The sequence below is a fragment of the Artemia franciscana genome, chromosome 9 (genome assembly GCF_032884065.1).
Source record: "Artemia franciscana chromosome 9, ASM3288406v1, whole genome shotgun sequence".
Taxonomy (NCBI): domain Eukaryota; kingdom Metazoa; phylum Arthropoda; class Branchiopoda; order Anostraca; family Artemiidae; genus Artemia; species Artemia franciscana.
In genome coordinates this window covers 3,716,608-3,744,578 of record NC_088871.1, presented here as the reverse complement: position 1 = coordinate 3,744,578, position 27,971 = coordinate 3,716,608, and the positions used below count along the sequence as shown (strand labels likewise).

Here is a 27,971-nt window from a genome sequence, read left to right as displayed (position 1 = left end):
TTTGCTCTTTGCGCAATTGGTTTCTTTTCATACTGTATATGTTCAAAGATATTTGATTATTGAAGCTAGTCTGATTTATAACAATGATATGTACTAAGCTTGAAACTTGTGGTTTTCTTTTTTAAGGTTTTTGAATTGTTGTAATCCCTTGCCAAATAGAAAAGTATCATTTGCAAAATAGGAAACTCGACATCAAAGTGTATGATCGACTGTGTAGGTAGAAGAGTCGCAATTGCATTTATAAGGACACCTTTCAAAGGTGATATTACAAGAAAGGGATGGAAGGGAAGGGGTATATTACGCTTGTTAAAATTTAGAAAGCAGTTTTTATTGTATTTAGTTTGAATGACCACAAGAGATTATGCTTAGGTTATATTTTGTAGTATCGAGGCATAGAACTGAAATTACAAGAAGCAGAACTGGAGATGCAATTGGCAGGGTTGCCAACACGAAGTTATGCCACCGATGTGTCTTAGTGACAGATTGGTGACAAGCCTGCTCATAGTAAGAAGAATTGTAAAAATAACGTCGATAAGTCTTCTTTACAAGTGTTTGAGATCAAATTCTTAGGCCTGGGTGTTGAAACACTGCTTGTTTCAGCAATATGGATCACTTTACAATAAGATACATAACCGGCCTTTTGTCAACAAAATACACACTCAGCCCAGCTGCACCCCAGAGATGATTTTCGAAAAAAACGCGCTCTCCAAAAAGGTCATAATACTATGCCCAGCCTATACCCATAATACTACACCCATACCCATAATACTATATTATACCCATAATACTACACCCATACCCATAATACTATAGCCTACTATACCCATAATACCCATAATACTATGCCCAGCCAGTTTTCGTGGTTCAAACTCGGCCAAAGGCCCGAGTCCTAGTCAAAGACTCAGAAACACACTTGTTGCTTTTTCCATTAAATAACTTTTTGCAAGCAGCTCTTCAAATAATTTAAGTTTACCTGATGCCCAGCCAGAGAAAATACCTTCCGAACTGCTCCACTATCAGGTTTAATGGCAGATGTTATGTCCCGCATCACCTGCAATTAAAGTACATGTAAAACCACAAGCGATATTTAAACAATTCACTGAATATGAAAACTATCATGTCTCGTGGAAAAACAGTTCAAGCATACGAAAAATAATATCAATCATGAAAAAGAATTAGTGCTCATGCCCTAAATAAATATTAGGCAACTTAGCTAAACATATGCAGTAACCGATAAAGACGGCATGACACACATCGCAAGATAAGGGGTGGGCACGCTTATTATTTTTTCTTTTCAAGTTCAAACTTGTCCTTCAGATCTTGATTCCACTGCATAATTATAGCCACGATTACCACAGGACTAACGTAAATGATCGCCGGGACAATCAGAGACGGCAACACTACCGCTGCCTATATATGCCTACAAAATCAAATACCTTCCATGTATTATCCCTTTCTTTTCCCCGTCACTTCCTATGGAAGAGGTGGTCAGGGAAAAGGGGCTCGTTAGATCGGAAATTAAAAGCTGTAGAGCCATCTTACGAGTCAAAAGCAATTGGAGAGCAGCCAGCCACCTTCCATGCCATTTTATCTACCCACCACTATAGACCCCCAAGACCCGGTATAATTTTTGAGGCAGCAGAATTGCACACTTTTGCTCAGAATAGTCTGTCAAATAAATATACCTGGAGGGACGACATGACTTCGAAACTTCCTGGGGAAAGGGCTACAAATTATGCAAATTATCAATTATTTATGAATAGGTTTTACAGTTTAAAAACAGGACATGTCTAATCTATAGGAAGAAAGGGAGTATTGGGGGGTCCGGAAATGGGGGGTCTCTGATCAATTTAGGAACCTAATGAACCTAAAAATAATGCTTGGGGCAATGATCCCCAAAAAACGTGGCCCAAAAACTTTTACTAACAGTTAAGAACCACGTGAGCCAAAAAAGAACAAAAACAAGCCTAAAAACTTTCTTCTCCTACTGGATCAAAACATATACAAATTCATAAGTCCTTGGTCTAAGGGAATCCAAATACAGAAGGAAAATGAAGAAAAATAAAATATTTCCCCTGAAAACGTGGCCCAAAAGAGGGCCATACAGCTGTTTTACTGAGCTGAGATCTTATGACCACAAGTTCCAGGGCAAAACCATACTTATGTACCAAAACAACTCTAGTTTGGGGCCATGCATCCCCCTCCCCAAAAAAGAGCCAAATATGTTTCTGCTTGAAACAAATGCACCCATAAAAATTAAAAGAATATTAGGTTCCTACGAAAATGGTTCAAAATATGTTGTTAAGTGCGAATCAAGGCCCTCTGACGTAGTGCATGATAACACCCAAGAAACATTTGTTTTCCAATTTTAATTTACTTGTACTCGTCCTAGGTTTCAATATTGTTCTTTATTTTTTTTACTCCGTTTTAGAAAAAAATTTCATACATTTACAACATAGAAACAAAAAGCCAGTGTGGCTTTCCAACCCAGTTTGGCAAAGAAACGAAAAGCTTTCTCCCGATTAACCAGTGTGATCTCAGAAATTATTCAAAACATAGAAATAAATAGGTCTTTGGGACTAAGGTAGTGTACCATAAAAAGTGAGAGTTGGCTTTTTCACATAGATTTGATTTCAGATCACTAGCCTTCCACAGGAGTGGTAGAGTATAACTCTTCACAAGAAAACCGAAAATGGATTTGATCTGTAACGAAATCAAATTATGGATATAGGAATTTCCCTATTCTGATTCTTGATTTCAGACTCATGAATTATCGGAATGAAAAGCTCTGCAAGAAGGTTCTTCTTATGGAAGAAGAACAAAAATTGTATATGGCTTTGTTTTGAATAAAACTGTATTGTGATCATTATATTCCACGCAAGAGCCCAACTTACCAGAAGGAAACCATAAATGACTTTTATCTCTGATTAAATATAAAAAAAACAGGTTTTTTCAACTGAAAGGAATTAGCAGATAAAAAATAAAAACAAACATATTTTTTCCGTAAATGAGGGGGGGGGTTCTGTACCCTCCTCAACCCTTACTCTTCACGCTAATACTTTTCATTAAAATGCGACGGAATTTGTGTTTGAGCAGTCTTTCTTAAAGAATTGCGACAAAAAGTCAAACTTTAGCGCCCCTCCCCCTTATATACAGGATAATTTCTATTCGTTTTAAGTTTTAACGTTGCTCCTTAATTTCAGTTGAAAAACTTGTTGTTTTTATATTTAATTTCTGGTCCTTTTTCAAGCCATGCCAGAATATCGCCTTCTCCTCTCTTCTTCATGTAAAACTTCCAATTGAAAATTCGTCACGGGGAATTTTCTCTCCACAAATTCTCCCACTGGAAACCCCACGCGCAGAAATGCCCCCCCCCCCCCTTAAAAAATCCGTATACTTCTCTATAACAAATACTATATGTGACCAATGGACAAATTACGTAAATTACAGCACTTTCCCCATGGACAATGGGGGCCATGTCATACCCAAAGGCATAGTTATTGGACTTTTATTTGAATTATGCTTAATCAAGTGGCTATTTTGATCGGATGATATCTTGATCGTATGTCTTTGAGGGGAAAGGGGGCGTAGAAAGGGGGTTAGTTTTCTTCCAATCTTTTTGGTCACTTAAAAAGGGCATCAGAACTTCCAATGCTGATCAAATGAGCCCTCTCTCGATTTTCTAGGATCACTGTTTGGATGTGATCATCTTGGGAAAAACCACGCATCTGTGATCTTTCTTCTGGCAAAAAATGTAAAATTCCAAATTTTTGGATATAGGAACTTGAAATTTCTATCTCTTATATGCTGAATCTGAGGGTACGATTTTCATTAAAATCACTTGGCTGTTTGGGGGTGTTTCCTCCCTTATTCGTAAAATTGGGCAAATTTTCAAAGGCTCGTAATGGATAATTGTTAATGGACGTTAATAGACTTTATGTATTTGGAATCAGCATAAAAATCGATTTTTTTTTTATCAATATTCTGTTTTTTCAGAGTTTTGGTTACTATTGAGCCCAGTCACTCCTTATTCCCATTTCGTTACCATCAACTGTTTCATGGAACTTCGAAAAAGAAGCATTTTCGTAAACGACTTAGTCAATATTTGCACGTGAATATGAAACTAGAAGTATCCTTTGAATGACAATTCCGACAAAAAATTGTCTAAAGACAGAAAATATATTTGTTTAATGCTTTCCCACCTAATCACATAGATTAGTTCGGCTTTATAACAATAAACGAAGTTTTTTTTTATCTTGCGATCAGATGGACAGCCAAAAATACAATAGGATGCTTGGATCCAGATTATTAGTTTACTAATTACTTCAAAATCATCTTCTTCATTGAAACATAGAAATTTCAAAATATACAAGACACTTGACCTTGAAATATAGGTTTCGAAGATCGCATATAATGTTCTTGCACTTGACATCACCCTCCTAATACGTGGAAAGATAACTTCACACTTCATTAACTTTTGAGCCTATTATAGTCAGCAGAGGGCTGGTTGGGCACAAGAAGATACATTCAAGTCCTGATGAAAATAGTGGTGCTGGATTAACTTCGATGACGGCTGGAACTTTAATTCCAGTCAAGCATTCAGCTCTTACTCATTTATCTTTTTGTTTGTTTCCTATCATCATTTTTGCATGACATTATTACTAAAGTGTAGCCGGGTGGTATTCAGGAGATTTGTGGGAAGGGTTCTTTTTTACTGCGCTACGATGTCTTTAAACATTGATTCTGTGAGCGCAGATCTACTGTTGATCACAGCTTAGAAAACCAATGCAGTTATGAAAACTCGATTTATTTTTGGGACACAGTGCGCGGTAGCGATGCGAGCGGCTGGAGACAGGAAACTGGCAGCACAGCTTATATAACCATTGCGTTCCCGCCTATGGTGTTGTAGTACGATCTACGCGTCGGAACGCGAGCTTGAAGAGGCGCCAAGTTCCGAGCTCTGTACCAAAAGCTTCTTACGGGCAAGATAGGAGTTTTCATAACTGTATATTGGTACCTAAGCTGTGCTGTTGATCCGCCTGCCGTTATATGGAAGGAAAAGAGTGTTGTTTTATTTTTTTCACATGCTTGGCAACACTTTCAAACAGGATGAGTCAACATTAAGAGTTGTGTTTTCAAACACTAGGTTTGAAGCGTGTTTTGAGCAGGTTCGACAAATATCATTTTCAGGTTCTCCGAGTTCAACCATGCAAAACTAAGCAATTTCATCTTATGGGTTCCAAGCGTGTTGGATACAGGTTCCTCAATATTGTAAAACACCGGAATAGCATTGTTGAACACGGGTTCTGAAAAGACGTTTGCCCGTGTTGAACACGGCATTCAAAACGATAATCTGCTATCGATCCCGTGTCGAACTTCGTGTTAGATGTGGGTAGCCTGAAAACAAGGCTCAGGTTACATGACATTTGGGATTCCCTGCGTGCTGGATCGAAACCAGGGTTTCAAATCTATGTGAAACCTTTGACATCAAGCACTATCATTGCTTGTTGATTCATGATAATTTGTTGATTGTTGATAACTTTTTCTTGTCATTCACAGGGTAGCAAAAGAAAGACAAGGTATTAATGTGAGCTGAGCAAATGTTTCGATAAAAAAAATTGACACAATAGAAATTAAATTCAAATACTAGCAGAAGAGTCGGGTTTTTAAGCTAGCAAAAACCCAACTTTGCCAGCTATTTGTTACCCCTCCCACCAATGACGGAATAGGTATTTTGGCTCTGCTGAACACAACTTAATGACGCTGTTCGTTGTCTACCGTCGGCGATTCGAGCAGATGGCACGTACACTCTTGTTGTCAATAAGCCGAATTTGCGGAGTTTTTTTCTAGTTCATATTTTCCAGACTAGACTATTAAGAATATTAACATTCTAATGGTTCCAGCATAATTTTACGTAAAGTTTCACATTTCTAGCTTCATTAGTTTAGATTTAACTTAAGAGCAAAGGAAAATTTTACACATAAACACTACTTTTAATAATAACTCATTGCAGCAACAAGCTGCCTGAGGCCAACACAACCACGCACGCTCTTCCTCCGTCCTAATCTATTCAAAGCCCCCCTCTTTACACCCTCCCAGGAAGATCCCATTCCCTTCAATCTTTCGCTACGACATCCACACATGATTTGATATATTTGAAGATTTCATGTGTACCCATATATTAAATGAACAACATCACTCAGTTTAGGAAAAATAATCGCAATTTCCTTGAAATGTCATGATTTGATTTAACTTTCCTTGTATTTTCCTTGAAATCATTTTTTTTATCACTTTTTTACGACCCCTTCCCTGTGAAACAACAGCTTACGTGGTAAAGATCGACCACACTCTAAAACAGGGATCAGAGTTCACATTTTATTAGATTTTATTTTTTTATTGTTTTATTCCTCTTGTTTAGATTTTATGGATATTTTACAATCAAAATCTTGTTTAATGTTATTCAGAATCAAATGTAATCCATTTCACTTAATTCGATTACAAGTGCAACATGCTTTGATGAAATTTTAGCTGGTGAAACAGATCCATTCTGTCGCTTGACAACTCTGGGACAGTGATTTATGTAATGTCTCAAAAAGTTTTCCAAGAGCTACTTTCTTGAGAACAGATGAACAATTTTATAGAAAGTCCGGCAGGTTGGCACAGAAGCAATGTACCGATTACATAAAAAACGCAAATTTCAAAGAGGGGAAGTGGCGCTTTCTTAGGCTCAGCGCCAAAGGGGTAACTGTTTTGAGACTAGAATTGCTAACCGATTGCGCATGCAACTGTTTTGTGAACATGGCCTTGAAGTAGAGCGGGGGCCCACCCACGGGGCAACTGTTTTGAGACTAGAATTGGTAAACAATTGCGCAAGCAACTGTTTTGTAAACTTGGCCTTGAAGTAGAGTGGGGCCAGCCCACGAGGCAATCCGGATGGTTTCCAATCAGTCTAAAACCGGTTCTGTATGAACCTGCAGCCGTGGTCACAGTTGCGTTGCGGAGTGTTGTCCCACCACATTTTCGGTAGCTACTGCGTTGATATTGTCAAATTATTTTGGCTCTCAACATGTCAAAACAGGAAATAAACGTGAAATTCGTAGAAAAAGCGGAGAAGATTCCTTCGACATTCTTAAAGATGCGATATATCTTCTATCTGTTTGAGACAGTTCTTTTGCTGCTAAGAACAGGAGAGACTTTGCATTCTTTTCCAGGTAGAGACGGATCCAATACTCCCTCTGAACCCTACGAAACCTGCGTTACTCATAGCGATCAATCAAGTCTTCCTCGTCGGAACTCAACATAGTTAACTAAATTGCACGGCTCAATTAGATAAACACAACCGACCCACAACCCCTCGCGTCAGTGGGTGGAAATACGTTTCAATCTTGTTGTAAAGTGATCGTAAAGCAGTTGCAGATGAGACTAGTTTCCAACCTTTGTCTTGAAACAGTTGCCCCGTGGGCGTTGGACCTTAGTCTTGGACAAACTAACAAAATTCTCACCCGGCAAAACACGCATAGCGTAATCATTATTTGATTTAGTGAGGGATGGTCGAAGGTGCAGATAAAGGACAAGCTTGTTGAAGTTAAAGCATGTCAAAGGACAGGTTCTTTTTCCCTTGCACAATAGCTCAAAGTATTATTCTGATTTGTTCTCTCGAAGCCTCAAGAGTCAAAACATATAACCTTAGAGAGAACAATATGGAAAAATGGCCCCATTTTTTCTGGTTTATCTGTCTACTTCTTTTCCTGTCAATGAAAAAATAGAAATAAAACACATACACAAAATGAGATATAAACAGGATCTAAAATATATTAAGGTGCACAGAGTTCGGAAGGAGCCTTGTATTTTGAAGTTTACGATGATATAAGTGTTATTACAGTAATTGTAAACTCCACAATTTAGAGGTTTCTTTTCTTAATTGCTTTTTTAACGCCGAAAAAACAGCAACATGTAAAATAAAATATTCGAAACTGGAATGCAGTTTTCTAGGATGAGCAACACCCACTGGAAGTTATCTAATCCCCCAAACCGTCTCATAGAGTTTCAATGCTTGTACAAGTGTACAACAGACGAAGACAATATTTATGAGAAGGTAATGAAAAGAGCATAATTGTATTTGTTGAACTGTTTAAATTCAATGCATCATAAAACACAAAATATAGAGTTACATAGAAATAAGCCTATGGGATTAGAACCACTTTACAGTCAAGTGAAAAAAAAAAAAAAAACAGAAAAAAAAAAAAACACTTCTGATGCAAGCGACGTTTCATAAAATGGTGGAACGAACACCTGCTTTGTTACGCACTGTCGCATCCAAGTAAACCATTGATCTTCTTTTTCTTGAGGGCGGATCAGGTAGCAATCAACATTCCAATGGAAAATCAAATTGTAGGCAAATCGATTTTTTGTCTCAGTGTTACTTCCTAATTTAATTCATAGACAAAGCGTAACATTGCCAGAATAATGTTAATAGCATTCAAAGAGATATATTTCATCTCTCAAAAGATTTTTCAAAGAGAGATATTTCATTTTAGTATCAAACCAGCCTAGTATTTTGATTTATAAGTCAGAAGATTCTTCTACAGGGGGATAATATTTCAAGATGGTCCTCACCTTAGGACTAAATAAGGGGTTAAAGATCCTGTAAATTCATACCACCTACTAAAATCGTTGCCATGCCACTGCATTAGTACTTATTGCACGGTCTTTTCTAGCACCCTTATCAAGAGAACTAAACTTGATATATATTTTTCGTGAGCGAGGGCGTTGTCATCGTTAAAGGCGTTTATGATTCCCTCCCTTCAAGTTGAAGGAAGCATTGTGCAAAAATCTCGGGCAAAGGATGATGGCTTTATTACACCTTTTCAACTTTAAAAGTCCCAGACTTCCCGTTTCCCAACCATTCTTGACAGAGTAAATTACACAAAATCCAAAATCCTCGGTAATCTCCGGAGTCTTGAGGTGACCAAATCACTGGCATAGACAAAACCCAAATATTGTCATGAAACGATATTGCACTACGCAGCCCAGTGGACCTTTAATTTTCTTGTTTCGACTGTGCATAGGATACTTTCTTCAATTGCTTTCAAATGTCAAAGGCTTTCTATAGTAAGGCACAGGATCCTGAAAAAGTGTTTTAAATCATATGGAATAATTGCTCTAAGATGCAATATGTTTTGTTCTTTTGGTTCAATATGTTTGGTCTAAGAAGAATAAAATATGTTTGGTTCAAATTTCGATCCTCTCCTCTCCTCAACATTTCAGACCAGTATAGACCTACCAAAGACAGCGATATTTGTAGGCCACGACAATTTAACACTCCAAAAGGCGTGAAAGACCCTTGTTTGTCACCGCACATCTATCTAGAACCACCTCCCTGAAGAGCTTGTTCCATTAAAGACATCTTTTATTCATTTCAAGCAAAAGTACACGAATTCATAAAACCTAGAGATTAAACTGGGTAACTATAATCGGCAGATAGGCCTGGAATTGAGGACGAGCCTTGCGCCATAAAAATTTTAAAGAAAGAGTATTTTAACTTTATACATGTAACTCTGAGACCTCAAAGGTTCCAATATTATAGTGAGAAGACTGATTTTAATTGTATCCTCTTAAAATAATAAATGTATCAATCACACCCAAATATTAGACAATGTAGCCTACGAGGGAAATCGCAAAAAAAAATATTTTCCTAATAATATTCGATGATCTCTGCTAACGAATACAAAAAGGACAAGCGCTTACCTGTTCAAAAGAATACGCAGTCTTCTTATTTAATAACATCCTAACAGATTTTCTTGGTTTATTTCCATTCTTGATAATAGTAATAAGTCGTGGTTGGATGAAATCCCTGTTTTTCAAAACTATATCTACACCATTTGATGAGGCCGAATCAGGTGAGAGTTCCGCAACTTTCCTTTTCACATGAGAGTAATTTGCATTTAAAGGGGCTTCTCTTCTTAAGGCACAGGATGGCAGACCAATGGAAGGCGAACGACTAGATCTCACCCTAAATTGTCTGGGTTCATCACACTTTTCATAATCTATTTTCTTAAAAATCTCAGTTGAAGAGCATACATACAGCTGTCTTTCGTCAAATTCATCAATACTGGTAATTCTATTCCCCTCTCCACTAAATACATACCTCACACCCTGAGTTAAATGGATTGAGTCACCTATAGCCCGATTCAATTCACTAAGCAGAACATCAAAAGTTCGATACTTCTCTTGAGAGACTGCAATAACAACACCTTTAAAATACTTATCCCCATTTCTGTAAAATTTAATTTTCTTCGCCTTCTTCTCTAAAGAAATTTGAGTCAAAGGTACTCGATTAGCTGCATTAGTCGGAGAATTTTGGTCTAACAAAGGTAAAGCCACGGCAGTACCACCACTTAGAGATTTGCTATATCGATGATGCTGCAACCCACTTCTTCTACGAGAACTCTGAGGCACTGCACTTTTCAGCGATCGAGGTATAGTATTAGAGCCGTTTGCTGATGCTGAGCATATTGGAGGTAAATGAGTAACGGTGTCATCGTTTTCATTATTTTTAACTATATCCTGATCCTCAACTGGTGAAGTATCCGCAACCATTGCAGAGAGCGACTGAGTTCTTTAGGTGTTTAACTTTAAAGCAATGTCTTTACATAACCTGAAAAAAAAATTCAAAAACGATGAAGATAATCCGAAAATGGACGATGAATATCACAATCCCACTCCAGAGTCTGAAAAGCTCAACAAAGGAACAAGAAGAAACAAAAACAATCAAGACCTTGACAGAATCAAACCTAAAAAACTTGATTTAACGCTTAAAAAAACTGAAGTTCAAAAAATAAACAATAGTAAAATAAACTAACATCAGTCGTATTAAAAGAATGCAGTGAAAAATAAAATAGAATAGCGTGATCGTCATGTGCACACCTCGTTTGTTCAAACTTAGGCCAAGTTCGTTTCAATGGTTCTTGATATGTAATTTTTCGAGTCGCGTCGAATGGTTCATCACCCAGAAGGCTTCTTCACCCTTAAAAAATGCTATCGAAACAATGCATTATATTTTATTTTTTGTAAATTTGAAAAATAAGTTAGCGTATTATGTCATAACGTATTATGGTAGTTCGGTCGGTAGATTGATCTCTACTTGGCAACACGAGTTCGGAAATCAATTATAGCGCTTGCAGGAACGGCGGGGAAGAGGATCAGACGCTGAACAAATTCCTATTGGGTGCCCCAAGTGCCAGAAATACCAGGAGGAAGTATTTATTGTTAATTTCATTTATTTTATCGAAATCGCTACGAGTCGTCTAGTTTTAAATAACAGACTTTATTTTTTACATAGTCTTGAATTATTACTACATTTTCATGGATTATATGCATGACCAACTATTTTTTTTTCTCCTTAAAGTTGAGTCTTTTTAATACACGAAGTGAGCAAGCTATGGCCATTATAAGTTGCATTTAAAAACGTGATATCTGTACCCAGGGCAGAGGAATACATCTGTACCCAGTCTAACTCTGTGGGATTTTTACTTAAACTTGTTCAATTTCAACTAACTTATATGTGTAGCTGATATAGAAGGACGCAAGAAAAAACACGAAGAACAAAAAAAGAAAAACAAATGAGGGTGAAAACAAAGTAAGGAACAACATTAAAAATTAATAAAAACTGAAATTATTCTATATGAGGGGGACTGTTTTTTCACCCACCTTCGCTCTTTACGCTAAAGTCTTAAAGTAATTTATAAATACTTCTCATTGAAATTCCAAGGCCCTTGTGTTTCAGAAGTCGTTCTTTAAGATTTGGGCAAAAAGTCAAAATTTGGCGTAAAGAGCGAAGGATGAGGAAGGAGCAGCACCTCTCGTATAAGGAATAATTTCTCTTCGTTTTAAGTTTCAATTTTGCTCCTTACTTTGTTGAAAAAAAAACTTTTTTTTATTTAATTTCTGACCATTTTCAAATCATGCCAGGAAATCCCCCTCCCCGTGTAAAATCCCCTGCAAAACATTTCCCAAGAAAAATGTTCGCACATTTACCGATAAAACACTATATATTGACAATGGCCAAATTGCATAGCTTACACTCCTTTTTCCCAGGGGCTGTGGGGGTCTTGTCATCCCAATAGGCAATGGACCTTTCAATTGTGCTGAACCAAATGGCTATCTCATAATTTAGATCGGAGGTCTTTGAGGAAAGTGAAAGGAGAGTGTGAGCGGGGCTAGTTGCCATCCAACCTTTTTGGTCACTTAAAAAAGGCCCTAAAACTTTTAATTTACTTTCAAATAAGCCCTATTCCAAATCTTCTAAATTCCAAATCGATACGGTCACCCCCGAATAAAATAAAAAAAAAACAACGAAAAAAAGCATTCGTGACCTTCCTTCTGGTAAAAAATACAAAATTCCACATCTTAGTAAATAGAAACTTGAGACCCCAAAAGTTCTCTTGTAAGCTGAATCTGACGGTGACATTTTCATTACGACCACTTGACTTTGTGGGTGTGTTTCGCCCCTTTTTCGAAAATCAGGCAAATTTTCTCACGCTCGTAACGTTTGATGGGTAACATTAAAGAATTTTTATATATTTGGAATCAGCACAAAAAGCCAATGCTTTTGAGCATTAATTGTGATAAAAATTCCTGTTTTTAGAGTTTCAGTTACTAATGGGCCGAGTCGTTCTTACTTACAAACTCCGCGAATTGTTTGACACACTTTTACATATGTACGGATCTGTCGAGCAAAACAATACATAATCAAATCTTTAACGTAACCCTTTGAATACATCAAACAAAAAAGGCCACAAATATTCTACCCACCCCCGACACAAGGATAACGCTTTGGATGCAGTTTTAGGCCAGATTTTCTTAAACTTTCTAGTAGCCTATGGCACATCTGTAAATGCAGTTTAAACAAAAACAGTAAAATACCTACTTACAGCAGCAACATAAAATTCACAAAATTTGAGTCGATTATTTGCAGCTTTATCCGCAGCCGGCCATTTTGTAACAACTGATTAGTCATGCATCTAGTTTCGACAGAAACAGAAGCAGGTGAATAATCACAGAAAAAAAGTAAATACAATGATTCATACTCAAGCTTAAATAAACGGGTTTTGATTAAACAGCTTTAGGTATTTTCGTCATAGAATTCAAACAAAACCATTAATTTAACGGAAGGAATTTAACAGCGTCTCTCACTCCATGTAACTGTTTAATAATTAGGTTTTTGACTTCCGATTATTTTTTTTACATACTATTAAGAAACGTTCATAATCTATTTTCAGCAAAAGTCCCTAAGATTATCGGTGTTTTCGATGAGGAATCAAGATTCTCGCTTTGGATTACAAAATTGTGAAAAGATAAGCAAATTTTACGATGGAATAGTAAAAAAAAATCCCCGCAACCGAATAGTTTTGAAGAAATCGTATTTTGGCACATTATTTGGACACTTGAAAAATTGCCCAAATTCTTTTGATAATTCAGGAGATTTTTCGGAATATTTTTTGTAACTGACCTCCCTTCCCGGCACAAAAAATATTCATACTTTATAGGGGTCTATCAAGAAACTAATCTCTAATATTGAGAAAAAATTAGGGAAGGAACTAAATACAAGATTCTTTAAAAAAGAAAACTTCCATCTTCTAGAGCCGTGATTCCCAATGTGTCGTGCAGGCCCCACGGGTGAGGCATAGCAATATTTTAGTGGCTCATGGGCAGGACATGCACCCTTTGGCTGAGTATAGGCTACTTTATAGCCGTAATTTAAAAAAAAATCGTGTAAATGACGTCACATTCATATGCATTTAAAAAACAAAAGAGACGGGACAGTGCTGCAATAACTTCATGCTGCTGTGCTGTGCTGCGTTGCTGCTGTGCTGCTCAAGTGCTGTTGACATCCAAAACCAATGACCCTTGATTACAATAGTGTTGTGTATTTTACAACCGTAACAAGAATCCGATTGTCAGATCGTGAATGATCAGATTGTGAATAGAAATCGAATTTGAAAATCAGAACAGAAAATGTTCTGAACAGGAACAGAGAAACTGTTGAACAGTTTGAACTTGGAACAGAGAAATTTCCTTAAGGTAGAGTAAGAAGATACAATGAAAACATCGTCTTCCGTTTCTTGTTTTTCTTCTCTTTTTCCTACCCATGCCCAGAATAAACAGGTACTGATTAAACACTTTTGGTATGTTTTGTAACGAAATCAACATAGACACAATAATAGCCTACAAGCAGTGATCGCGTAAAAATAATTCTACGTGGATCTCAATTTTATAGAATTTTTCTTTTCACTTATGATCTGAAAATTGGAATTTGATTGTATCACAGTTAGTGGTAAAGATCTGTAAGTAAGGAGCGACACGGCTCAATAGTAGCCTAACCGAAACTCTACAAAACGGAATTTTGATACCAATAGATACATCAAAAGAATCAGATTTGTATGGTGATTTCAAATATATAAGCTTCATCAAGTAAAATCTTACCCCTCAAAAGCTACGAGCCTGAGAAACTTTGCCTTATTTTCAAAATTTGAATTTTTTAACTGAAAGTAAGGAGGGACATTAAAACTTAAAACGAACAGAAATTATTCCGTATATGGAAGGGACTGTTCCCTCCTCAACGCCCCGCTCTTTACGCTAAAGTTTAACTCTTTCCTCAACTCTACTTTTTTAAAAAGTAAAAGACTTTGGCGTAAAGAGCGGGGCGTTAAGGAGGGAACATCCCCTGTGATATGCGGAATAATTTCTGTTCGTATTAAGTTTTAATGTCCCTCCTTACTTTCAGTTAAAAAACACTTGTTTTTATGGCACTTGGTATTAAACAAGTGACATATAGCAATCGCAAATTCTGTTGGTCTGTCTGTCGGTCCCGGTTTTGCTACTTTAGGCACTTCCAGGTAAGCTAGGACGATGAAATTTGGCAAGCGTATCAGGGACCGGACTAGATTAAATTTGAAATAGTCGTTTTCCCGATTTGACCATCTGGGGGGAGTGGGGGCCAATTAATTCGGAAAAAATTGAAAAAATTAAGTAATTTTAACTTATGAGCGGGTGATGGGATCTTAATTAAATTTGATGTTTGGAATGATATTGTGTCTCAGAGCTCTTATTTTAAATCCCGACCGGATCTGATGACGTTGGGGGGAATTGGAGGGGGGAAACCTAAAATCTAGGAAAACACTTAGAGTGAAGGGATCGGGATGAAACTTGATGGGAAAAATAAGCACAAGTCCCAGATTCATGATTGACATAATCGGAACGGATTCGCTCTCTTTGGGGTAGTTGGGGGGGGGGGGGAGGAATTGTGAAAAATTAGAAAAATGAGGTATTTGTAACTTACGAACGGGTGATCGGATCTCAATGAAATTTGATGTATAGAAGGACATCGTGTCTTAGAGCTCTTAATTTAAATCCCGACCGGATCTGGTGACATTGGGGGGGGGGGGGAACCTAAAACTTGGAAAACACTTAGAGTGGAGGGATGGGGATGAAACTTGGTGGGGGAAATAAACACAAGTCCTAGATACATGATTGACATAAACGGAACGGATCCGCTCTCTTTGGGGTAGTTGGGGGGGGGGGGGGTATTTCTGAAAAATTAGAAAAAATGAGGTATTTTTAATTTACGAACAGGTGATCGGATCTCAATGAAATTTGACATTTAGAAGGATATCGTGTCTCGGAGCTCTTATTTTAAATCCCGATCGGATCTGGTGACATTGGGGGGGGGAGTTGGGAGGGGGAAACCTAAAGCTTGGAAAACACTTAGAGTGGAGAAATCGGGATGAAACTTGGTGGGAAAAATAAGCACAAGTCCTAAATACATGATTGACATAACTGGACGGATCCGCTCTCTTTGGGGTAGTTGGGGAGGGGTTAATTCTAAAAAAATTAGAAAAAATGAGGTATTTTTAACTTACGAACGGGTGATCGGATCTCAATGAAATTTGATATTTAGAAGGATATCGTGTCTCAAAGCTCTTATTTTAAATCCTGACCGGATCTGGTGACATTGGGGGAAATTTGGGATGGGGGAACCTAAAATCATGGAAAACGCTTAGATTGGAGGTATCGGGATGAAACTTGGTGGGAAAAATAAGCAGAAGCCTTACATACGTGACTTACATAATTGGAACGGATCCGCTCTATTGGGGGGGGGGGTTAATTCTGAAAAATAAGAAAAATTATGTATTTTTAACTTACGAAGGAGTGATCGGATCTTCATGAAACTTCATATTTAGAAAGACCGGGTAACTCAGATCTCTTATTTTAAATCTCAACCGGATCAAGCGTAATTGGGGGGGGCAGTTGGGGGGACCGGATATCTTAGAAAATACTTACAAGCGGTGAGATCAGGATGAAACTGGATGGGAAGAATAGAAACCTGTTTAAGATATGTGACTGAAATAACCGGACCGGATCTGCTTTCTTTGGTGGAATTGGGGGGGGGGGGTAATTTTGAAAATTGAGGTATTTGTAACTTACGAAAGGGTGACCAGATCTTATGAAATTTGATATTTAGAAGGATCTTGTGCTTTAAAGTTCTAATTTTAAATTCCGAATAGGTGATCGAATAGGTGATCGAATCTTAATGAAATCTGATATTTAGAAGAAATTCATGTCTCAGAGCTCTTATTTCAAATCCCGACCAGATCTTTTGACATTGGGGGGAGTTGGAGGGGGAAATCTTGGAAAAACACTTGGAGTGGGGGAATCGGGATGAAGCTTGGTGGATAGAATAAACAAATGTCCTTTATACGTGATTGAAAGAATCGTACTTGATTCGCTCTCTTTGGAGGAGTTGGGGGGAGGGGTTCAGTGATTTGGCGAGTTTGGTGCTTCTGGACGTGCTAGGACGATGAAAATTGATAGGCGTGTCAGGGAGCTGTACAATTTGACTTGATAAAGTCGTTTTCCCAGATTCGACCATCTGGGGGGCTAAAGGGAGGGGAAAAATTAGAAAAAAGTAGGTATTTATAACTTACGAGTGGGTGATCGGATCTTAATGAATTTTGATATTTAGAAGGACATCGTGACTCAGAGCTCTTATTTTAAATTTTGGCCGGCATTAAGCCTCTTATTTTCCTTTTTAAATCAATCTATTGGTTCATAGAATTTTGTTAGAGCTCATACCATATGATCTCTTGGCTCTTAGCTCTTCTCGCCTCGGCACGAGTGCCATATGAGCTCTTAGCTCTTGTTTTTTATTTAATTTCTGAACGTTTTTGAATTGATACATATTTTGATTTTGGCTCTCCACATATGAATAATTAACACGAAATTTGCATTTTTTTTTTTTTTTTTTTTTTTTTTTTTTTTTTTTTTTTTTTTTTTTTTTTTTTTTTTTTTTGCTAAATGGCTTTCTCTAAGTCTTGATCGGACGATTTAGAGAAAAAAGAGGTGGGGGAGGAGGCCTAGTTGCCCTCCAATCTTTCGGTTACTTAAAAAGGTAACTAGAACTTTTAATTTTTTACAAACGTTTTTATTAGTAAAAAATATACGTAACTTACCAATTAACTTACGTAACAAACTTCTGTATTCGTATATTTTTATTACGTATATGAGGGGTTCCCCCTTGTTAATACCTCGCTCTTTACACTAAAATTCAAATTTTGTCCAAATTCTTTAAGAATGACCCCTGAATCACAAAGGCCGTAAAATAAATAGTTGAAATTACTAAAAATACTTCAGCGTAAAGAGTGAGGTATTGTGGAGGAGACAAACCCCCTTGTATACGTAATAATTTCTGTTCGTTTTAGGTTCTAATGCTGCTCCCTACTTCCACCTGAAAATTTTCTTTTTTAGTTATCTTCTCATTGTTTTTTTTTTTTTTAATAATCCTAGAAAACCCTGCGGCCTCTTCATGGAAATTTTCTTCTCCCAAAATAAATTCCTCCATAGAAAGATCCTACTACGTAACCTCCTCTCCTCGGTTCCCCTTTAACGTGAAAAAGTCCCCCTGAAAACGTCTGTACACATCCCAATAACCATTACTATATGTAAACAATGGTCAAAGGTTGTAAGTTGCAGCCCCTCCCCCGGGGCTAGCGGGGGATTAAGTCGTCCTGAGAGACATAACTATCAGGTTTTTCCACTATGCTGAACAAAATGGCTATCTCAAAATTTTGATCCAGTGAATTTGAAAAAAATAAGCGTGGTGCCCTACAATTTTTTGGTCATTTAAAAAGGGCACTAGAACTTTTAATTCGTAAATTACAAATACCTCAATTTTCAAAATTACCCCCCCCCCCAATCCACCAAAGAGAGCAGATCCGGTCTGGTTATGCCAGTCACGTATCTTTGACAAATTTTTATCCTTCCCATCCAGTTTCATCCTGATCTCACCGCTTTAAGGATTTTCTAAGAGTTCCGGTCCCCCCAACTGCACCCCCCAATTACGCTGGATCCGGTTGAGATTTAAAATAAAAGATCCGAGTTACAAGGTACTTCCAAATATGAAGTTTCATTAAAATCCGATCACTCCTTCGTAAGTTAAAAATAGAGAAGATTCGTTCCAACTATGTAAATTACGTATCTAAGACTTCTGCTTATTTGTCCCACCAAGTTTCATCCCGATCCCTCCAATATAAGCGTTTTCCATGATTTTAGGTTCCCCCACCCCAAAATCCCACCAATGTCACCAGATCCGATCAGGATTTAAAATATGAGCTTTGACACATGATATCCTTCTAAATATCAAATTTCATTTAGATCCGATCACCCGTTGGTAAGTTAAAAATACCTCATTTTTTCTAATTTTTCAGAATTAACCCCCCCCCCCAACTACCCAAAAGAGAGTAGATCCGTTCCGGTTATGTCAATCATGTATCTAGGACTTATGCTTATTTTTCCCACCAAGTTTCGTCCCAATCCCTACACTCTAAGTGTTTTCCAAGTTTTAGGTTTCCCCTCCCAACTCCTCCCCCCCCAACGTCAAAAGATCCGGTCAGGATTTAAAATAAGAGCTTCGAGACACGATATCCTTCTAGATATTAAATTTCATTGAGATCCAAACACCCGTTCGTAAGTTAAAAATACCTAATTTTTTCTAATTTTTCAGAATTAACCCCCCCCCCAACTACCCCAAAGAGAGCGGATCCGTCCCGGTTATGTCAATCATGTATCTAGGACTTGTGCTTATTTTTCCCACCAAGTTTCATCCCGATCCCTCCACTCTAAGTATTTTTCAAGATTTTAGGTTTCCCCCTCCCATATCGCCCCCAATGTCACCAGATCCGGTCTAGATTTAAAAATAACAGCTCTGAGGCACGATATCCTTCCAAACATCAAATTTCATTAAGATCTGATCAACCGTTAGTAAGTTAAAAATACTTAAATTTTTCTATTTTTTCTGAATTAACGGGCCCCCCACTCCCCCCCCAGATGGTCAAATCGGAAAAAAGACTATTTCTAATTTAATCTGGTCCGGTCCCTGATACGCCTGCCAAATTTCATCGTCCTAGCTTACCTGGAAGTGCCTAAAGTAGTAAAACCGGGACCGACAGACCGACAGAATTTGCAATTGCTATAAGTCACTTGGTTAATACCAAGTGCCATAAAAAGGTAGATAGTAAGTACTTTCATAAAAGCACTTTTAGTATATATAAAAAAAGGGCATTTAAGACGTAAACAGGCAAAAAAAATACAAGTAAATTCAAGTTTAATTTTGAGCGGATATATAATCGAGCTTCAAGAAAGAAGTGTAACAGTTTTTTACAGGGGGGGGGGGGCTGGTAAATGGTTCATTTTTAGTCAATGATTTTTCAAACGTTCCATAGATTCTTCTGACCAATCTTGGGGTATGAGGGAAATCTTCCTCGTACACCCTCGTCAGTACAGGTAAGTGGATGGAAGAAAACAATTATTTTACAAAGATTCTCATAGCTATGCATAAATATAAACGTTTGACCTATATGACACAATCTAAATAAGCGTAAAAAAGATCCTTTCATAAGCGTAAAAAAGATCCTTTCATTTTGAAAAATTGTTTATATAATTTTAGAAACTCATTGCTCCCAACCAGGGTTACCACCCGATGACAAAAAACACTTGATTTTAGAGGTTTCTTGGTTAATTGTGATTTTCTTCAATAATCTAGTGCTTTATGTGCTGATTTAGCGATTTTTGTTTAGACGATACACATAATTCACTAGAAATAGTGCTAATTTGCGCGGCAACCCTGGTCCCACTAACGACTTTGTGTCGTGTCATGCGTCTGTCCCTTCGTTTTTATGAAAGCAGAAATGTTACCATGAATTAAAGCCAAGTGTTTTATCAACCAGCTTCAATGATTCACTTCAAATAAAGATAACACCTAGACCCTTGAACACAAAACAATCGCGGAAATGAATTAGTATACATGAAACATTTTCACACTTCTAATCATATATATAAATATTTGTCTTGGTACAACTTCCTTCTAGCATTTGCATAAGAGTGAAACTAAAAATCTAATGTCCGTTTTTCTTCACGCGCAAAGATGAAATTTTCAGCTCTAATTACGCTCTCGTTGCGCAGAATCAATGCCTAATTGTACGCACAATAGGCCTACATAGACAACAACAAAAACAACAATATATACATAATTAAAATCGTACGTCAGGTTTAATATTTAAAATGGTACTTTCTTTAAATAAGAATGAAAAAAAAAGTTCGGTAAATTCCACATCAAACAGTTCGTGGTAACGAACTGTAGTATGGAGCGACCCAGCTCAATAGTAAACGAAAGTCTAAAAAACGGAATTTTGATACTAAAAGATACATCAAAAGAATTGGATGTTAATGCTGATTTTAAATATATAAGTTTCATCTAATTTAGTCTTTGTCATCAAAAGTTACGAGCCAGAGAAAATTTGCCTTATTTTGGAAAATAGGGTGAAACGCCCCCTAAAAGTCATAGAATCTTAACGAAAATCACACCATCGCATTCAGCGTATCAGAGAACCATACTGTAAAAGTTTCAACCTCCTATCTACAAAAATGTAGAACTTCGTATTTTTTGCCAGAAGACTGATCACGGGTGCGTGTTTATTTGCTTTTTTTTTTTTTTTTTTCCAGGGGTCATCTTATCAACCGAGTGGTCCTGGAATGTCGCAAGAGGGCTCATTCTAACGGAAATGAAAAGTTCTAGTGCCCTTTTTAAGTGACCAAAAAAATTGGAGGGCATCTAGGCCCCCTCCCACGCTCCGCTGTTCCCTTCTCAACGCCCCGCTCTTTACGCTAAAGTTTTTTACTGTTTAATAAAGTAGAATTGAGAGAAAGAGTCAAACTTTAGCGTAAGGAGCAGGGCGTTGAGAAGGGAACAGTCCCTTTCATACACGGAGTAATTTCTGTTCGTTTTAAGTTTTAATGTTGCTCCTTACTTTCAGTTAAAAAACTAGTTTTTTATTTAATACATTCAAGCCGGAAGTTACATTTAATAAATCAGGTGTTTTTGGGTTCGACATATTAGACCTTAGTTCCTCCAGAGCCATCGGTGGCGCATTGGGCGTCGACAAAGCCTCTCCATTCTTCTCGCATTGGTGCTGCAGCGATGACGTCTTCCCATTCAGGTATTAGTGAGGTGCCGGCCGTCCTCAGATCTCGGTCATGTGTTCGTCTCAATGTATATTTGGGGCGGCCTCTCTTTCTTCTACCGTCTGGCTTCCATTCGTAGGTTGTTCGAGGAAGGCGGCTCTCTTCCATACGAAGAACGTGTCCCAGGTATGTCCACCGCCTTCTTTTCAGCAACTCAATGACTGGAGGTTGACCTGTTTTTCTGCGTATTTCTGCATTTGTAATTTTTTGTTGCCAGCTTGTATTCAACATTCTTCTGAGGCTCATATTTTCAAATGCAAGGATTCTTTTTTCAAGCTGGGTGTTTATTTTCCAACATTCACTTGCATAAAGGAGAATTGAGAGTACATTGCTAATGAAGAGTTGAAGCTTCAGTCGCATTGAATATTTATTACTTCTCCAAATAGGCTTCAATCTATTGAAGGCACCTGTAGCTTGTCCAATTCTACGTTTAATCTCGGTCGGGATATCTCCATCACAATCAATCCAGCTACCCAGGTACTTGAACTCCCGGACTTGTTCTAGATCCTTGTTTTTGCAATGGAGAACAAGTGGCAAGGTTGTGATAGCCATGCTCTTCGATTTGTCAATGTTTATCTTTAGCCTGACATTCTCTGCATTCTCGGTAATAGTGTCAAGCAGCTGCTGCAACTCTTCTTTAGACTCTTTGAGAAGGACAACGTCGTCCATGAAGTCCAGATCAAACAGTTGCTTGTTGCTTACTTTTACCCCGTAGCCCGATGCGAATCTCAGGGCATAATCCATTATAATTATAAAGAGCATGGGGGAAAGTACACATCCTTGACGAACACCAGATATGATCTTGAAAAATCTGGTTGTACTGTTTTCGGTCTTTATGCAACATTCCAATTCTTCATAAAGCACTATAATCATATCTACTATTTTCTCGGGAATTCTGTAGTATTTCAAAACTCTCCACAAGCAATCTCTGTCAACTGAGTCAAATGCCTTTTCAAAGTCAATGAATAGGAGGTAGAGCTTCTTGTTCCATTCTTTTGATTCTTTGACAAGCATTCTCAGTACAAATATTAGATCAGAACAGGATCTCCCAGTTCTGAAACCATGCTGCTCTTCTCGTAGAGTTGCGTCTAGTGCTTTCTGCAGACGCTGCAAAATGAGAGGCTAATAGTTTGGATGAGACAGGGAGAAGATTGATGCAGTTCATCAAGTCTCCCTTTTTGAAGAGTTTGACTATAATGCCTCTGCTCCAATCTCTTGGGACCTTCCCTAAGGCCCATATTTTGGTTAAGAGAGAAAGCCAAATGGATATGCAGGTACTAATTGAATACTTCAGCATTTCTGCTGAAATGCCATCAATACCCAGGGCTCGTCCATTTTTTAACTTCTTTGCTGCATGCATGATCTCCTCAGCACTTGGAGGATCTGTATTGATGTCTAAATACATAAAAGGGATATCAGGTAAGTTTGCTTGGTTACAAGTTCTTGGTCTGTTCAGAAGTTTTTTTAAATGGGAAGCCCATCTCTCGTCAATTTTTTCTGGATCAGATATAACCGATCCATTTTCGTCCTTGACAAGGGTGATTCGGCTGCTTTGTTTTCCTACCATCTCATTTGTCAATTGGTAGACAGTCTTGGAGTCCCCCTTCCTAGCAGCCTCTTCAGCTAAAGCTGCTTTCTTTTCAAGGAACTGTCTCTTGTCCTTTCTTGCACTCTTTTTTACCTCTTTACCTTTTTCTTTGTATAATTGTTTTGTTGCCAGCTCTGAACACCTTGTAGTATCTATGAGCATGGCTTGCTTGAGTGCCTTTCGTTCGTCAGCAGCAAGTTTTTTTTGGAAAGTTTTAACCCATACATGGAGCATAAAAAAGAAAAGAAGAAAATACAATGCAAACATGAGAACTTAAAAAAGTTTAAAGAGCAGAGTAAGTAAAGAAAACAAAATACATTCAAGACACAGAAACACAAGAAAATGAGACTATTTATGAAAAACAAACAAAACCAAAGTAGAAACAATAGGGGAATTCTTTTTAAGACAGTGGAAATCAATTTGGTGCTATTTTTGCAATTATTATTTATTTATGAAAAAAGGTGGCTTTATGATAATTGATGATAATAGGACAATTTGATTTACCAATAAAATAGACTTTGGCAGGAAACACCCTCAACGGTGCTACATGAGCTATGACCCCCTGGATTCAAGTTGCAGAGCAACACTTGAGACTATGTCTTATGAAGGAACACTGGCCGTTCTGTGTTTATCATTTGCTCTGGGATTAAACAATTCAAAAATATGTTTCACATGACCGCAAAATAAAACATAAACACAGGTGGTCTTGTATCAGCAATGTTTCTGTTCTGATTGAGATTAATTAGAAATACTATTTCTTCTGGTGAGAGTAAAGAATACAGTTGACACTTAAAAAGAATGATAATTATTTCTCCATCCCTGTATAACACCAGTGAAATTAGCTCAAATAACCTGACACATGACATTCCCTGTATTTGTAGAATCCTAAGAAAACTATTGTGTTACTAAAATTACAAAAACTATGCACAAAAAAGATACTTTTTTCAGAACAGAAAACTCCTTAAGTAACCTGCAGAAAATAGAAGACTAACTCATAATTCATACTTTTGCACCAGCCATGGTACTGACAACTTTTAGTATTAATTTAAAAAAAAAAACTTTCCAAAAAAGAAGTTTTCAAACAGTTTGTGGTAACAAACTGTAATACAGAGCAACCCAGCTCAATAGTAAACAAAACTCTAAAAAACAGAATTTTGATACTAATAGATAGATCAAGAATATCAGATTTTTATGCTGATTTTAAATATATATAAATTTCATTAAATTTAGTCTTACTCATCAAAAGTTACGAGCCTGAGAAAATTTGCCTTGTTTTGGAGAATAGGAGGAAACACCCCCTAAAAGTCTCAAATGTGAGGCAGATTTTTAAAAATTCTTTAAGTGCCAATAAATCAGGACACAGCAAAGGTGTGAGACTCAAACAATTTCCCTTGGTTGTAGAAATATCTCCCAAAAGTTCATATTAAATATGATGAAAGCTATCCCAGCACATCAAAGACCAGTGCTCTTTTGGAGAGTGGGGTATAGAGTCAAATATTACTGATAGAAATTATTGTTGTTGATCAAAATTGTTGTCAAGCCCCCATCTCTACAACTTCTAAATTTCTATGGCTTGAAAAACTACATAGAAGACACACCTGTACATATTCAAATTCTGATGGAAATGTTTCACCTCAAATTTTGTTTTTCACCTTCTTTTCTTTAGCATGAGGTTTTGAATCAGAATTCCTCTGTTTTTTACAGGATTTTATGCCAAATCTAGGCTTTTTTTTCTAAATTCAAGAAATGGCCTGGTTTTTTAAATCTTAAAACTTAATAGCCTCAATCAGGACTGAGCAAAGATTCAAGGCTCAAAACAATTCCATTGTGCCTCATTTGAGCTGTGGATCTACTTCTAAAGTTTTTACTTTTACAACACAAATATTGTTAAAGGTTAGTACTATTTGGAGAGATAAATCAACTACTTTTAAAGGTAGCAATGAAACCCTTATCTAGGACTTTACCATTGAAAAGTTGCATGTTTTGAAAAAGTTGCCATATAGCCTATTTTAAAGACCCTTCAGGGTTCACAAAAGAAATAGTAATGATAGCAATTAGTATGTGAAGAAAGAGTGTTGAAAAGAACTTCAAATGGTATCTCATATTTGAACTAATAAACTACTAGAAGCATATCTAAATTTAACCCAAAAACCAACCAGAAACCAGAAAAAAAGCCCATATGGATTTTTGCATAATTTACTGGATTTTTTTTTCAATCAAAATTTAATAAAAATAAGACCCAAGAATTCCAGGTAACAGTGCAAAAGAGCAGCTGTTCTGATGGAAACATTAAAATAACAAAATAGTAGCACCAGTTGATCCCATAATTAAAAATCTTTTCAAATAAAATATTTGCAACTCTGAAAATGTGCCCCTCCCCTTGCTAGTGATCCCATAAATATATACCTAACTGATAAATTTCTCCATAGTTTTTTATTTTGTTGTGCCACATATTTCTTTGTTAGAACTTCTGTATTATTGACCAGTCAAAATCATTACCTGATTACAAAAGAATCAAGAGCAGTTGGATAAATGTGTTTCATCATATAGGAAATACACAGTTCCAACTCATGCAGTTGGATAAATCATATTTCCTTCCATTACATTAATCACATTTTTCACTCATTTAAAATAATATCTTTTTATCCAATGTTCTTTCTATTACTTAGACTAAACTGATATCTTTGGGTCTACACAGTCAATACCTATTGTAAGAAAGATCTGACAATATAAGCAACAACAAAGAAAGATGGTATTAAGGCTACAAGCCTATGTGGCTCCATCAGTGGGGGGACACTGTAAGGGTATGACTATTATGCTGAAGAGAGGATAAAATAAGGGATATAAAGGTACTACAGTATTATTGGAAAGGACTAGGATAGTGGCTTTTCAGAAGGAGACATGCTAGGCAACAACAAAAGGTAAACACATCACAGTTCATATTTTTGACTTACTAATAAAGTTAACATACCAGTTGATACCTTTTTTATGCTCTTTATGAATAGAATAATCGCTTCTATTGCAAATTCAAATTTAAGGACTTTTTAACCTAACCTTACTATAAATAATTTTAGCACTGAGAAAATGTAGTACTATTTTGCCAAAAACAACCAAGAAAACAGCACTGAGAAAACATAGTATTATTTTCTCAAAAATTATCAATAATGCATACTTTAATTGAAAAATCATCATTTTTAAGAGCTCAAAAAGTGCTTAAATTTGAATTTACAATAGAAGCAATTATTACATTTATAAAGAGCATAAAAAAGGCATCAAGTGGTATGTTCACTTTATTGGCAAGTCAATAATATGAACTGTGATATATTTACCCAACAAAAAAAGACACTTTTAGATTGTTTACTGTTCTGATTTTGCTAGTATTTGTGATAACTCACTCCCAGCCCCACCCCAATGGTCTCATATAGGCTATGAAAAAAAAAATACATAATAATTCATGAAAACTGATCCAAAATTTGATAAAAATGAGGAAAACATGGATATGCAATTTATTGATACTTGCTGCATACTATAAAGCAAGAATTACATAACTTTTCAGTTAATTTTTAAATAGCCTAGGGCTAGCCTATAAAAGACAATCAGGACTGAGGATGGATTGTCAAACATGAACAAAACCCTACACATCCTAATGTAAAAATATAGTCTATAGCCAAAATAAGCTATATGCTCAATGAATTTACCTGGTGCCTGTTTCTCAGTAAATTAATTTGAAAAAAAAAGAGTTAGGCCTACACAGGAGTTTTCTATGTAACACTGTAAGTTCAATATAAAAAGGGGGAAACCTCCTGCTGATTGTTCTTCATACTGGTCCATTACTGTTTCTTGTAATATAGGTAATTTGAAATCTTCATCCACTACTAGCCTACTATTTAAAGTTAAAAGAGGTATAAGACAAGGTGGCATCTTGTCAGCCATACTTTTAAAAATGGTAAAATTCTTAAATTTTTTTATTTCTGGTGTGCTTGCAAAAATACCCTCTGTGTATCTATCTGATTTTTCAGATGTTTTGTATATGGCTTATGCTGATGATTTGCTTTTTTCCTTCTCAAGAAGCCAACAACTTAACCAGCACCAGATATTTACCCCAAGAGCTATATCTAGGATCATTAATGGAGTGGGGTGCATTCTCAGAGTGGCAAATAGCCTATTATTTCCAGACACAGCATCATAGCAAAGGTAGGCCTACTAATTTGTCATAGTGTATCCTTCAAAAAAGCTGCTCTACTAGAATGTCACCAAATACTGGATCTTGCAACTGGAAAAGACATAGCAATTTTATCAAAAAGACACAATTTGCTTAAGCTACAATTGTAGGTCCTACCACAGGCCTAGCCTATAGGCTGATGTCTAGATTTCTGTTATAGTCATACATAATTCTAGGCTATGCAAGCAAATACAGTGAAAAATTATCAGTTTTACCTCTAATGTGTCAATCCAATGAACCGTAAAGGTAAAATTGGCTATTCCCACCCAGTGAAATGGTTTATCTTGGGTGCACATCAAACAAATCTAAAGAGGAAAACGGTTTGACCGGTCTAAAGACGGGTTTCATCTTCGATACACATTAGGCAGTGATCCAACGTTGGGCTCGTATCAAAGAGCATGGGGGTTACCAATACTCTTTGGGCTCGTATCGCAAGGAGTTCTGGTGTTGAAAATCTTTTGAACTTTCGACCAATCAGAACCCGATAGGAAAACTTCACAAATTTATCCATGACTAAGTCAAGTGTCTGAACGAAACCTTGAGTTAAGTATCGCTCGTCTTTGAAGGTCTTCTTGGGGCTTCTTT

The 27,971-nt window shown here is 36.9% G+C and overlaps 1 protein-coding gene across 5 annotated transcripts in view; it reads right to left on the bottom strand.

Annotated features, from left to right (window-relative positions):
- Positions 1-27,733, bottom strand: part of LOC136030903 (serine/threonine-protein kinase DCLK1-like) — a 109,905-nt gene extending 82,172 nt beyond the window's left edge. For 3 of the 5 annotated variants that reach the window (XM_065709998.1, XM_065709995.1, XM_065709999.1), the window contains exons 1-3: positions 27,602-27,733; positions 9,748-10,657; positions 974-1,051 (exon numbers count right to left, since the gene is read on the bottom strand). In XM_065709998.1, coding sequence (XP_065566070.1) covers positions 974-1,051; positions 9,748-10,599 — 930 coding nt within the window. In that variant the 5' untranslated portion in view covers positions 10,600-10,657; positions 27,602-27,733. Of the gene's footprint in view, positions 1-973; positions 1,052-9,747; positions 10,658-12,932; positions 12,953-20,250; positions 20,370-27,601 lie in introns of those variants that run through there. The other 2 variants (XM_065709996.1, XM_065709997.1) reach the window with 2 other exon arrangements.
- Between the last annotated feature and the right edge of the window lie 238 nt (positions 27,734-27,971).